This window comes from Anomaloglossus baeobatrachus, chromosome 5, assembly GCF_048569485.1.
Source record: "Anomaloglossus baeobatrachus isolate aAnoBae1 chromosome 5, aAnoBae1.hap1, whole genome shotgun sequence".
NCBI classification, from domain to species: domain Eukaryota; kingdom Metazoa; phylum Chordata; class Amphibia; order Anura; family Aromobatidae; genus Anomaloglossus; species Anomaloglossus baeobatrachus.
In genome coordinates, this window is record NC_134357.1 from 8,362,520 (window position 1) to 8,377,069 (window position 14,550).

The following is a 14,550-nucleotide window of genomic DNA, read 5'->3' on the forward strand; positions in this document are numbered from 1 at the left end:
ACTAGGGGGAGCTCCCTGTATACAGAGATACATGATAAGATTCTGTCTTCAGCCTCCACTAGAGGGAGCTCCCTGTATACAGAGATACATGATAAGATCCTGTCTGCAGCCACCACTAGGGGGAGCTCCCTGTATACAGAGATACATGATAAGATCCTGTCTGCAGCCACCACTAGGGGGCGCTCCCTGTATACAGAGATACATGATAAGATCCTGTCTGCAGCCACCACTAGGGGGAGCTCCCTGTATACAGAGATATATGATAAGATCCTGTCTGCAGCCACCACTAGGGGGAGCTCCCTGTATACAGAGATACATGATAAGATTCTGTCTGCAGCCACCACTAGGGGGAGCTCCCTGTATACAGAGATATATGATAAGATCCTGTCTGCAGCCACCACTAGGGGGAGCTCCCTGTATACAGACATACATAAGATCCTGTCTGCAGTCACCACTAGGGGGAGCTCCCTGTATACAGAGATACATGATAAGATTCTGTCTGCAGCCACCACTAGGGGGAGCTCCCTGTATACAGAGATATATGATAAGATCCTGTCTGCAGCCACCACTAGGGGGAGCTCCCTGTATACAGACATACATAAGATCCTGTCTGCAGCCACCACTAGGGGGAGCCCTTTATATCCTCTGTATTACTTTGTATACGGGTTGACTTGTCAGATGCAATTTTTCCTTTTTCAGGCACAATCCAAAGATCAACACCTTCACCAGTGTGTATGAGACCCCTGTGAACATCCATGTGAAGAAGCAGTCGGAGGCGTTCAGTGAGGTGGGTGCTCAGGTGACACAGCTGATCTGATGATTGGAGGACGTAGTCCAGTATTTGACTTTACGCCGTTGTTCACACATTCCCGTCGTGTCTTGTGACCCCTGTGTTTGCCCGGACAGCTGGTGTAAGTCAGACATAATAATAAAGCGCAGGGCTCCGTTTCTCTCTCCGGTTTGGGTCGTGTTCCGGAATGTTCCGTGGTATTCCCGTCTATTTTTGCGATCTGTTATTTACGGACTCTATAAGTGGTTTCCTTCCTTGCTGTGTGCGGCTGTCGCTGTCAATCATCCTCCGCGCAGCCAGTTATCGTGTTTGTGCTCCAGGATTTCTGCAGCGGTGGAGGCCCCATATCTGCATAACACGGGGGCTTCACCGCCACCAAATCCGGACCATAGCGGTCACATCACACGGGGAAACATGGCCCTGACACTGAAAGTGCGATTTATAGACAGCGCTGAGGAAGATTTACTGATCAGGGCTCGGGAAAGCTGGGTGATATCACAAGTCCTGCAGATTTCCCGGGCAATGCCAAGAAAGTGATACATGTTCTAGATCCATGCGCAGCGAAACTGTCACGTTACATTGTATCCACCAGCACTAACAGCTGTGTGATTTACTATTCAGGAACCAAGGAAAGGAAGGTGACGACACAATGACTCTCCTAGGGTCCTGTTGGGGTGTACTCATTTATGCTGAGCATTATATATTTACAGCTGTGTATGTATGAAGTATGAGACTGTACAGTACGGAAAGTATTCAGACCCCTATAAATTTTTCCCTTTTTGTTTCATTGCAGCCATTTAGTACATTTTTTTTCTCATTAATGTACAAGAAAACGGAGGAAAAAAAACAGAAATGTAGAAATTTTTGCAAATGTATTAGACAAGAAAGACTGAAATATCCCATGGTCATAAGTATTCAGCCCCTTTGCTCAGTATACCACATGGTGATAAGTATTCAGCCCCTTTGCTCAGTATACCACATGGTGATAAGTATTCAACCCCTTTGCTCAGTATATCACATGATCATAAGTATTCAGCCCCTTTGCTCAGTATATCACATGGTCATAAGTATTCAGCCCCTTTGCTCAGTATATCACATGGTCATAAGTATTCAGCCCCCTTGCTCAGTATTGAGTAGAGGCACCCCCCTTTTGGGCTAGTACAGCCATGAGTCTTCTTGGGATCCTGGATTCGGGGATCCTCGGCCATTCTTCCTTGCAGATCCTCTCCAGTTCCGTCAGGTTGAATGGTGAATGTTGGTGGACGCCATTTTCAGGTCTCTGCAGAGATGCTCAATTGGGTTTAGGTCAGGGCTCTGGCTGGGCTGATCAAGAATGGTCACAGAGTTGTTCTGAAGCCGCTCCTTTGTTATTTTAGCTGTGTGCTTAGGGTCATTGTCTTGTTGGAAGGTGAAGCTTCGGCCAAGTCTGAGGTCCAGAGCATCTGGAAGAGGTTTTCTTCCAGGATATCTCTGTACTTGTCCGCATTCATCTTTCCTTCAATTGCCACCAGTCGTCCTGTCTCTGCCCCCATAGCATGATGCTGCCTCCACCATGTTTCACTGTGGGGATTGTGTTGGGCAGGTGATGAGCAGTGCCTGGTTTTCTCCACACATACCGCTTAGAAATATCACCATAAAGTTCTATCTTCGTCTCATCAGATCAGAGAATCTTATTTCTCATAGTCTGGGAGTATTTCATGTGTTTTTTTGCAAACTCTATGCGGCTTTCCTTTGTCTTTCACTGAGGAGAGGCTTCCATCGGGCCACTCTGCCATAAAGGCCCGACTGGTGGAGGCTGCAGTGATAGGTGACTTTGTGCAACTTTCTCCCATCTCCCTGCTGCATCTCTGGAGCTCAGCCGCAGTGATCTTGGGCTTCTTCTTTACCTCTGTCACCAAGGCTCTTCCCCCACGATTGCTCAGTTTGGCTGGACGGCCGGGTCTAGGAAGAGTTCTGCTGGTCCCAAACTTCTTCCATTTAAGGATTATGGAGGCCACTGTGCTCTTAGGAACTTGAGTACTGCAGAAATTCTTTTGTAACCTTGGCCAGATCTGTGCCTTGCCACAATTCTGTCTCTGAGCTCCTTGGGCAGTTCCTTTGACCTCATGATCCTCATTTGGTGTGACATGCAGTGTGAGCTGTGAGGTGTTATATAGACAGGTGTGCGCCTTTCCAAATCACGTCCTATCAGTGTAATTACACACCGCCTGACTCCAATGAAGGAGGAGAACCATCTCAAGGAGGATCACAAGGAGATGGACGGCATGTGACTTACATATGAGGGTCTGAGCAAAGGGTCTGAATACTTATCACCATGTGTTATACTGAGCAAAGGGGCTGAATACTTATGACCATTGGATATTTCAGTTTTTCTTGTTTAATACATTTGCAAACATTTCTACATTTCTGTTTTTCTCTGACAAGATGGGGGATGGGGGCAGAGTGCACATTTATGAGAATTTACCAAATGGCTGCAATGAAACAGAGTGGAAAATTTAAACGGGTCTGAATACTTTTTGTACCCACTGCCCACTGTAGGTCCACCAGGGTCTCCTCTGCCTAGATAGGTCCACCAGGGTCTCCTCTGCCTAGATAGGTCCACCAGGGTCTCCTCTGCCTAGATAGGTCCACCAGGGTCTCCTCTGCCTAGATAGGTCCACCAGGGTCTCCTCTGCCTAGATAGGTCCACCAGGGTCTCCTCCGCCTAGATAGGTCCACCAGGGTCTCCTCCGCCTAGATAGGTCCACCAGGGTCTCCTCCACCTAGATAGGTCCACCAGGGTCTCCTCCGCCTAGATAGGTCCACCAGGGTCTCCTCTGCCTAGATAGGTCCACCAGGGTCTCCTCTGCCCACTGTAGGGCCACCAGGGTCTCCTCGTCCTAGATAGGTCCACCAGGGTCTCCTCTGCCTAGATAGGTCCACCAGGGTCTCCTCCGCCTAGATAGGTCCACCAGGGTCTCCTCCGCCTAGATAGGTCCACCAGGGTCTCCTCTGCCTAGATAGGTCCACCAGGGTCTCCTCTGCCTAGATAGGTCCACCAGGGTCTCCTCTGCCTAGATAGGTCCACCAGGGTCTCCTCTGCCTAGATAGGTCCACCAGGGTCTCCTCTGCCTAGATAGGTCCACCAGGGTCTCCTCTGCCCACTGTAGGGCCACCAGGGTCTCCTCGTCCTAGATAGGTCCACCAGGGTCTCCTCTGCCTAGATAGGTCCACCAGGGTCTCCTCCACCTAGATAGGTCCACCAGGGTCTCCTCCGCCTAGATAGGTCCACCAGGGTCTCCTCTGCCTAGATAGGTCCACCAGGGTCTCCTCTGCCTAGATAGGTCCACCAGGGTCTCCTCTGCCTAGATAGGTCCACCAGGGTCTCCTCTGCCTAGATAGGTCCACCAGGGTCTCCTCCTCCTAGATAGGTCCACCAGGGTCTCCTCCTCCTAGATAGGTCCACCAGGGTCTCCTCCGCCTAGATAGGTCCACCAGGGTCTCCTCTGCCTAGATAGGTCCACCAGGGTCTTCTCATTCAATCATATTAATGAGATGACTTGCCGCCCGGGTCACTTGTTCAGATGCATTTTGTGCAGAAGATATAACAATTGCCGCCTAATGGTATGCGGCTGCTCCGCATGTACAGTAGATCCATGAAATATCACACTGAATAACTGACAATTTGCCCCGTACATGACAATGTAAGTTGTGGCCCCGAAGACCCCGTGCACCGGAGCCGCCCGTGTGTATCCCCCGGGTACATTATGGAGGAGAATCCTCGGATCAGGCGGATCTTTATCCCACGTTACTTTGTATTCGCAGATTAAGTATCGGGAGGAGGGAGAACGATTCAAGTCCGTTTTCCACTGGGACATGAAGGGCATCGAGCGCGATCAGAACTACAAATCCCAGCATGCCATGAATGAGGTATCTCAGCACACTGTGCACACGTTGGGGGCATTGGGGGGAATCGGGGACAGCTTCTCATGGCCATTGTTTTTTTCCCCAGAATGTATATGAGGAGGGTAAATCGTGGCTCTCCAACGTGGACCCGGACATGGTGCGCATCGAGCAGGCGAAGGAGACCATGAATGACGTAAGACCCTCGGACAGTGATGTCTTAGATTCAGGAATGTCGGCAGGACACAGACTCCGGGGAGCGAGCACTTCACTGTGCTACTACTTACTGCTATGCCAAAGCAACCAGTGTCCTCACCTGAGCGGTGGCAGCCGGATGTGGCGGGTTTATCAGTGAATTTCCATATGTCTCCCCCCCACAGGTGCAATATACAGAGGAGTACGAGGAGCAGATCAGAAAAGGAAGCTTCCCGGCGATGATCACCCCGGCCTACCAGACCGCGAGGAAAGCGGCCCAGCTGGCCAGCAGCGTAAGTCCCCCCAGTCCTCTACACAGCAGCGTAAGTGCCCCCCAATCATGTGCACAGCAGCGTAAGTGCCCCCCAGTCCTCTACACAGCAGCATAAGTGCCCCCAGGCCTGTACACAGCAGCATAAGTGCCCCCCCAATCATGTGCACAGGAGCGTACGTACCCCCCAGTCCTGTACACAGCAGCGTAAGTGCCCCCCAGTACTGTACACAGCAGCATAAGTGCCCCCAGGCCTGTACACAGCAGCATAAGTGCCCCCCCAATCATGTGCACAGGAGCGTACGTACCCCCCAGTCCTGTACACAGCAGCGCAAGCGCCCCCCAGTCCTGTACACAGCAGCATAAGTGCCCCCAGGCCTGTACACAGCAGCATAAGTGCCCCCCCAATCATGTGCACAGGAGCGTACGTACCCCCCAGTCCTGTACACAGCAGCGCAAGCGCCCCCCAGTCCTGTACACAGCAGCATAAGTGCCCCCAGGCCTGTACACAGCAGCATAAGTGCCCCCCCAATCATGTGCACAGGAGCGTACGTACCCCCCAGTCCTGTACACAGCAGCGTAAGTGCCCCCCAGTACTGTACACAGCAGCGCAAGCGCCCCCCAGTCCTGTACACAGCAGCATAAGTGCCCCCCAGTCCTCTACACAGCAGCATAAGTGCCCCCCCAATCATGTGCACAGGAGCGTAAGTACCCCCCAGTCCTGTACACACAGCAGCGCAAGTGCCCCCCGGTCCTGTACACAGCAGCGCAAGTGCCCCCCGGTCCTGTACACAGCAGTGCAAGCGCCCCCAGGCCTGTACACACAGCAGCATAAGTGCCCCCAGGTCCTGTACACACAGCAGCATAAGTGCCCCCCGGTCCTGTACACACAGCAGCATAAGTGTCCCCCGGTCCTGTACACAGCAGCATAAGTGCCCCCCGGTCCTGTACACAGCAGCATAAGTGTCCCCCGGTCCTGTACACAGCAGCATAAGTGCCCCCCGGTCCTGTACACAGCAGCATAAGTGCCCCCCGGTCCTCTACACAGCAGCATAAGTGCCCCCCCAATCATGTGCACAGGAGCGTAAGTACCCCCCAGTCCTGTACACACAGCAGCGCAAGTGCCCCCCGGTCCTGTACACAGCAGTGCAAGCGCCCCCAGGCCTGTACACACAGCAGCATAAGTGCCCCCAGGTCCTGTACACACAGCAGCATAAGTGCCCCCCGGTCCTGTACACACAGCAGCATAAGTGTCCCCCGGTCCTGTACACAGCAGCATAAGTGCCCCCCGGTCCTGTACACAGCAGCATAAGTGCCCCCCGGTCCTGTACACACAGCAGCATAAGTGCCCCCCAGTCCTGTACACAGCAGCGTAAGTGCCCCCCGGTCCTCTACACAGCAGTGCAAGTGCCCCCAGGCCTGTACACACAGCAGCATAAGTGCCCCCCGGTCCTGTACACAGCAGCATAAGTGCCCCCCGGTCCTGTACACACAGCAGCATAAGTGCCCCCCGGTCCTGTACACAGCAGCATAAGTGCCCCCCGGTCCTGTACACAGCAGCATAAGTCCCCCCCGGTCCTGTACACACAGCAGCATAAGTGCCCCCCGGTCCTGTACACAGCAGCATAAGTGCCCCCCCAATCATGTGCACAGGAGCGTAAGTGCCCCCCGGTCCTGTACACACAGCAGCGCAAGTGCCCCCCGGTCCTGTACACACAGCAGCATAAGTGCCCCCCGGTCCTGTACACACAGCAGCATAAGTGCCCCCCGGTCCTGTACACACAGCAGCATAAGTGTCCCCCGGTCCTGTACACAGCAGCATAAGTGCCCCCCGGTCCTGTACACAGCAGCATAAGTGTCCCCCGGTCCTGTACACAGCAGCATAAGTGCCCCCCGGTCCTGTACACAGCAGCATAAGTGCCCCCCGGTCCTCTACACAGCAGCATAAGTGCCCCCCCAATCATGTGCACAGGAGCGTAAGTACCCCCCAGTCCTGTACACACAGCAGCGCAAGTGCCCCCCGGTCCTGTACACACAGCAGCATAAGTGCCCCCCGGTCCTGTACACACAGCAGCATAAGTGCCCCCCGGTCCTGTACACACAGCAGCATAAGTGTCCCCCGGTCCTGTACACAGCAGCATAAGTGCCCCCCGGTCCTGTACACAGCAGCATAAGTGTCCCCCGGTCCTGTACACAGCAGCATAAGTGCCCCCCGGTCCTGTACACAGCAGCATAAGTGCCCCCCGGTCCTCTACACAGCAGCATAAGTGCCCCCCCAATCATGTGCACAGGAGCGTAAGTACCCCCCAGTCCTGTACACACAGCAGCGCAAGTGCCCCCCGGTCCTGTACACAGCAGTGCAAGCGCCCCCAGGCCTGTACACACAGCAGCATAAGTGCCCCCAGGTCCTGTACACACAGCAGCATAAGTGCCCCCCGGTCCTGTACACACAGCAGCATAAGTGCCCCCCGGTCCTGTACACACAGCAGCATAAGTGTCCCCCGGTCCTGTACACAGCAGCATAAGTGCCCCCCGGTCCTGTACACAGCAGCATAAGTGCCCCCCGGTCCTGTACACACAGCAGCATAAGTGCCCCCCAGTCCTGTACACAGCAGCGTAAGTGCCCCCCGGTCCTCTACACAGCAGTGCAAGTGCCCCCAGGCCTGTACACACAGCAGCATAAGTGCCCCCCGGTCCTGTACACAGCAGCATAAGTGCCCCCCGGTCCAGTACACAGCAGCATAAGTCCCCCCCGGTCCTGTACACACAGCAGCATAAGTGCCCCCCGGTCCTGTACACAGCAGCATAAGTGCCCCCCCAATCATGTGCACAGCAGCATAAGTGCCCCCCGGTCCTGTACACAGCAGCATAAGTGCCCCCCCAATCATGTGCACAGGAGCGTAAGTGCCCCCCGGTCCTGTACACACAGCAGCGCAAGTGCCCCCCGGTCCTGTACACACAGCAGCATAAGTGCCCCCCGGTCCTGTACACAGCAGCATAAGTGCCCCCCCAATCATGTGCACAGGAGCGTAAGTGCCCCCCGGTCCTGTACACACAGCAGCATAAGTGCCCCCCGGTCCTGTACACAGCAGCATAAGTGCCCCCCGGTCCTGTACACACAGCAGCATAAGTGCCCCCCGGTCCTGTACACACAGCAGCATAAGTGCCCCCCCAATCATGTGCACAGGAGCCTAAGTGCCCCCCGGTCCTGTACACACAGCAGCATAAGTGCCCCCCCAATCATGTGCACAGGAGCGTAAGTGCCCTGCAATCATGTGCACAGCAACGTAAGTGCCCCCCAGTCCTGTACACAGCATATCTCTATTATCTATCACAGGTGGAATACAAGCGTGGGCACGATGAGCGGGTCTCCCAGTACACCAGTGTGGTGGACACAAAGGATATATTACACGCCAAGTCTGGAGGACAGCGCCACAGTGATGTGAGTACCTACAATCCACTCTGCAGCACACGGCACCACAGGAGCAGCGTTCTCTAACCCCGCCACCTTACTGTCCTCTAACCCCGGCACCTTACTGTCCTCTAACCCCAAAACCTTACTGTCCTCTAACCCCAAAACCTTACTGTCCTCTAACCCCGGCACCTTACTGTCCTCTAACCCCAAAACCTTACTGTCCTCTAACCCCGCCACCTTACTGTCCTCTAACCCCGGCACCTTACTGTCCTCTAACCCCAAAACCTTACTGTCCTCTAACCCCAAAACCTTACTGTCCTCTAACCCCAAAACTTACTGTCCTCTAACCCCAAAACCTTACTGTCCTCTAACCCCGAAACCTTACTGTCCTCTAACCCCGCCAGCTTACTGTCCTCTAACCCCGAAACCTTACTGTCCTCTAACCCCGAAACCTTACTGTCCTCTAACCCCAAAACCTTACTGTCCTCTAACCCCGAAACCTTACTGTCCTCTAACCCCGAAACCTTACTGTCCTCCTCTAGATAAAATACACAGAAGAATATGAGGAGCAGAGGGGGAAGGGCAGCTTCCCAGCACTGATCACCCCGGGCTACCAGATAGCCAAGAAGGCTAACGAGCTGGCCAGTGATGTAAGTACTGGACCACTAATTGGGAAGCCACAAGCACTATCCAGTAGAGCATTATATACAGTTGAATATGTGTAATTACAATAATTTCTTGGGAGAAATATTTCATTTTCTGTAATTATATATATTATATTTTACAGTTGAAACCCTTAGTTTCTCTCCTCTCTCTATACAGACACATCTGCAGGTTTTTCCCTCCCCTTTCTATACAAATATCTGCAGGTTTTCCCCTCCGCTCTCTATACAGACACATCTGCAGGTTTTTCCCTCCTCTCTATACAGACACATCTGCAGGTTTTTCCCTCCCCTCTCTATACAGATATCTGCAGGTTTTTCCCTTTTCTGCAGCTTTTTCCCTTTTCTGCAGCTTTTTCCCCTTCGCTCTCTATACAGACACATCTGCAGGTTTTTCCCTCCTCTCTATACAGACACATCTGCAGATGTGTCTTTATAGAGAGCAGAGGGAAAAACCTGCATATGTGTCTTTATAGAGGAGGAAAAAATCTGCAGAAAAGGGAAAAACCTGCAGATGTATCTTTATAGAGAGGGGGGGGGGAACTAAGGGTTTCAACTGTAATATATAATATAAAGAAAATGAAATATTTCTCCCAAAAATTTATTGTAATTACATGTTTTCTTACATACACGTAAAACTGATGGAAAAAAAGGCAAAATGCTTACAATTTCACACAAAACTCTAAAAATAGGTCAGTCAAAATTGTTGGCACCTTTTCAAAATTCTGGGTAAACAACTTTGTTTCCTGCATGTGATGTTCATTCATACTCACCTGTGGCAAGTAACAGGTGTGGGCAATAAGAAAATCACACCTGAGACCAGATAAAAAGGGGAGAAGTTGACTCAATCTTTGCATTGTGTGTCTGTGTGTGCTGCACTATGCATGGAGCACAGGAAGAGGAGAAGAGAACGGTCTGAGGACTTAGAAACCAAAATTCTTGAAAAATATCAACAATCTCAAGGTTACAAGTCCACCTCCAGAGATCTTGATGTTCCTTTGTCCACGGTGTTCAACATAAGCAGTAACTTTACAACCAACGGTGCTGTAGTTAATCTTCCTGGACGTGGACGGCAGAGAAAAACTGATGAAATGTTGTAACGCAGGATAGTCCAGAGGGTGGATAAGCCCCAATCAAGATCCAGAAAAAGAGAAATTCAAGCTATCCTGCAGCTCAGGGGCAACAGTGTCAGCAAGAACTACCTGTCCACATATCAATGACATGAAACACTATGGAGGAGACCCAGGAGGACCCCACTGCTGACACAGAAAAAAAGCCAAAATGTACAGGAATAACCAAAATCCTTCTGGGATAGCGTCTTGTGGACAGATGAGACCAAGATAGAGCTTTATAGTAAAACGCATTATTCTACTGTTTACCAAAAACAGAATGAGGCTACAAAGTAAAGATCACAGCGTCTACAGTCACACATGGTGGAGGTCAGAGATGTTTGGGATTGTTTTGCTGCCTCTGGCACTGGGGGTCCTGACTGTGTGCAAGACATCATGAAATCTGAAGATTACCAGAGGATTACGGGTGGTAATGTAGTGCCAAGTATCAGAAAGCCGGGGGTGCGTCCTAGGTCAGGGGTCTCCAGCAGGACAATGACCCCAAACACTTCAAGAAGCCCCCAGAAATGGATGGAAACAAAGCGCTGGAGAGTCCTGAAGAGGCTGCAAGAAGTCTGGATCTAAACCCCATTCACACCTGTGGAGAGATCTGAAAATTGGGAGAAAAGAAAAGAGGAGAGAAGACGCCTTCAGAGATGAGAGACCTGGAGATATTTATAAAGAAGAGTCTGAGATTCCAGGAGAGAGGAGGAAGAAGCTGAGGACGGGGACAGGAGGCGACTGATGGAAGGGTTTTTTTTTTTTGAAAGGGTGGAAACCAAACCATATATTAAGCAGAAAGTGGCAAACATTTTTCTAACTAACGGAGGCTATATAAACCTATATAAAGGGAGCTCCCCCTAGTGGTATTTTTGTGCATTGAGCTCCACCTAGTGGTGAATGTATAAATCTTTATGTTATGGGGAATGCACCTGAAGAAATTCAATATAGTGCTTGAGATACACTCTTAGGCTGTGTCCGCACTTTGCGTTTCCACCTGCGTTTCAGCTACTTTTTAGGTCCGTTTTGAGCTGCTGCGTTTTCATGCCAAAAAGCATGCGTTTGATTTTCCATAATATTCTATGGAAAATGATGATTTGCTGACCGCACTTTGCGTTTCAAAACGCTGCGTTTAATTTGCATATTTTGTGGCAAAAACCATGCGTTCAAAGAAGCAGCATGTCAATTGTTTTTGCCATTTCTGCAGCGTTTTGATACCATTGAAGTCAATGAGAAGTTTCAAAACGCAAGCCACATGAAAATTCCTGCTTTTTACCTGCTTTTTAGGTGCAGAAAACTTGCGTTTTGGACTAACTAAACACATGCTTTTTGGACATCAAAATAAAGATTTGATATGTCCCTTTACACACACACATAGTCCGACAATTAAATTAGTGAAAAATATTAATTTATTGCTATTTTACTGCTAAATAGTATAAAACCGCTATTATTATATGAAATATAACTATTTTCTTTATTTTTTCATAAATTATATATGTGCTCCTTTTTTTCTCTTTTTTCATTGTGTTTGACTGTTTAATCCTTATTTAGCAGTGTCCTGATGTTCAAAACGCATCTGTCAAAACGCAGGTAAAAAGCGCTGAAAACGCATCTGTCAAAACGCTATTGAAAAGCATGTAAAAAGCGCTGAAAACGCATCTGTCAAAACGCTATTGAAAAGCATGCAAAAAGCGCTGAAAACGCACGAAAAACGCGGTAAATACGCATGCGTTTTTAGCGCTATTTTGTGGTCAAAAGCAACTTTGGGCAAAATCATTACTGCCAGAGGGTGCGTTTGGAACTGCAAGTAGGACGACGCAAAGTGCGGACACAGCCTTAGGTCGGAAGAAGCTCCACAAGTTACGGAGTAAGGCTGCTTTCACACATCCGGCTGTAGCAGTGCGGCACAATCCGGCGCTCTGCTGAAAAAACTAAACCGTTTTTTTTTTTCCGCCGGTTTTGTTTTTTCCAGCATTGACTTGCATTGGCGCCGTATTGTGCCGCATGGGCTTGCGTTCCGTCCGTTTTTTGCCGCATGCTGCAGATTTAGCCGATGCGGACGTTCAGATTTAGCCGGATGGAACGTTCCCTGGCACGTTTTTTGCTCCGGCAAAAAAATACGCATCGCGCCGCATCCAGCTGATGCGGCGCATTTTTCAATGCATCCCTATGGACGCCGGATGCGGCGCGATGCGGCAAAAACCACATCCGGCCGCCGCATGCGGTTTTGTCCACTGCGCATGCTCAGTAGCATGCCACAAGCGGCAAAAAACGGACGGGCTGCATGTAAAAAACTTATGCAAAGGATGCGGTGCTTTCACCGCATCCGTTGCATAGGTTTCACAGCCGGATTGAGCCGCAGAGCTCAAACCAGATGTGTGAAAGTAGCCTAAGAGCCAATGGTCGACCTGAGTGTGATCAAGTCTCATGACGCTGCAGGATGAAAGCCGTGAGGACGTCGCTGTGCGGATATCACTTGGTCGAAAGGGAAGATGAAAAGCTGCAGAATCATAAAGTTTGACGTTTGGAATGTGCGAACCATGAACCAAGGCAAAGTCGACATCATCAAAGCCAAAATGGACAGAACAGGACTCCACTTACTCAGAATTAGTGAACGAAGATGGACGTAATCCAGACACACGGACATTGGGTCTGATATTCTGTCAGTGATAACTGAAGAAGAAACAATGTCACTTTTGTTCTCAACTGAATATTGTCCTGTTCTGTCCTGAAGTACCATACATACTACATAGTCAGTGATGGAGGCATCTCCATACGACTACAAGGAGCGCCATCCTTGTCACAGACATAAACGTCTATACACTAACAACGGAGGCTGCCGAGGAGGAGGAGGAGGAGGAGGCTGCCGAGGAGGAGGCTGCGGAGGAGGAGGCTGCGGAGGAGGAGGCTGCGGAGGAGGAGGCTGCTGCTGCGGAGGAGGAGGAGGAGGAGGCTGCGGAGGAGGAGGAGGCTGCGGAGGAGGAGGAGGAGGCTGCGGAGGAGGAGGAGGAGGCTGCAGAGGAGGAGGAGGAGGAGGAGGAGGAGGCTGCGGAGGAGGAGGAGGAGGCTGCTGCTGCTGCTGCGGAGGCTGCAGAGGAGGAGGAGGAGGAGGCTGCGGAGGAGGAGGAGGAGGCTGTGGAGGAGGAAGAGGCTGCCGAGGAGGAGGCTGCCGAGGAGGAGGCTGCGGAGGAGGCTGCGGAGGAGGAGGCTGCGGAGGAGGCTGCGGAGGAGGAGGAGGCTGCGGAGGAGGAGGAGGAGGCTGCGGAGGAGGAGGAGGAGGCTGCAGAGGAGGAGGAGGAGGAGGAGGCTGCGGAGGAGGAGGAGGAGGCTGCTGCTGCTGCTGCTGCGGAGGCTGCAGAGGAGGAGGAGGAGGAGGCTGCGGAGGAGGAGGAGGAGGCTGTGGAGGAGGAAGAGGCTGCCGAGGAGGAGGCTGCGGAGGAGGAGGCTGCGGAGGAGGCTGCGGAGGAGGAGGCTGCGGAGGAGGCTGCGGAGGAGGAGGAGGCTGCGGAGGAGGAGGAGGAGGAGGCTGCGGAGGAGGAGGAGGAGGCTGCAGAGGAGGAGGAGGAGGAGGCTGCGGAGGAGGAGGAGGAGGAGGAGGCTGCGGAGGAGGAGGAGGCTGCAGAGGAGGAGGAGGAGGCTGCGGAGGAGGAGGAGGAGGCTGCAGAGGAGGAGGAGGAGGCTGCAGAGGAGGAGGAGGCTGCGGAGGAGGAGGAGGAGGCTGCTGCTGCTGCTGCTGCGGAGGCTGCAGAGGAGGAGGAGGAGGCTGCGGAGGAGGAGGAGGAGGAGGCTGTGGAGGAGGAGGAGGAGGCTGCGGAGGAGGAGGAGGAGGAGGAGGCTGCGGAGGAGGAGGAGGAGGAGGACAATGGACTATTCTACCATCAAGATACCAAATCAAGACTTCCCCATTATCATCAGAGACTGAAGGAGCCAAACATGGATTTGTCTTTGGAAGCTTTGGATGTGGACGAGTCGAGGCTGGAGGAGAATTCATTCACTTTCCTATCATGAATACTTTACTTTCTTCCAAAATCACAAACGGAGACTTTACACCTGGACATCATAGATTGGGACTATAAGGCCCTGTGCGCACTAGGTCATTTTTACCCGCGGTTTTGCTGCGGAAATTTCTTGAGAAATGTTTGTGATCTTTCTGCAGACATTTCCCAGCAAAACCTATGGGAAAAAAAAATATCTGTGCGCACGCTGCGTTTTTTTCTCAAGAAAAT

The 14,550-nt window shown here is 51.8% G+C and overlaps 1 protein-coding gene across 1 annotated transcript in view; it reads left to right on the forward strand.

The window, feature by feature from the left end:
* The window catches only part of NRAP (nebulin related anchoring protein), a 127,877-nt gene that overhangs the window by 19,401 nt on the left and 93,926 nt on the right, over positions 1-14,550 (forward strand). Inside the window, exons 3-8 of the mRNA XM_075348155.1 lie at positions 700-787; positions 4,595-4,699; positions 4,782-4,868; positions 5,053-5,160; positions 8,476-8,580; positions 9,096-9,203. Coding sequence (XP_075204270.1) covers positions 700-787; positions 4,595-4,699; positions 4,782-4,868; positions 5,053-5,160; positions 8,476-8,580; positions 9,096-9,203 — 601 coding nt within the window. The remainder of the gene's footprint in view (positions 1-699; positions 788-4,594; positions 4,700-4,781; positions 4,869-5,052; positions 5,161-8,475; positions 8,581-9,095; positions 9,204-14,550) is intronic.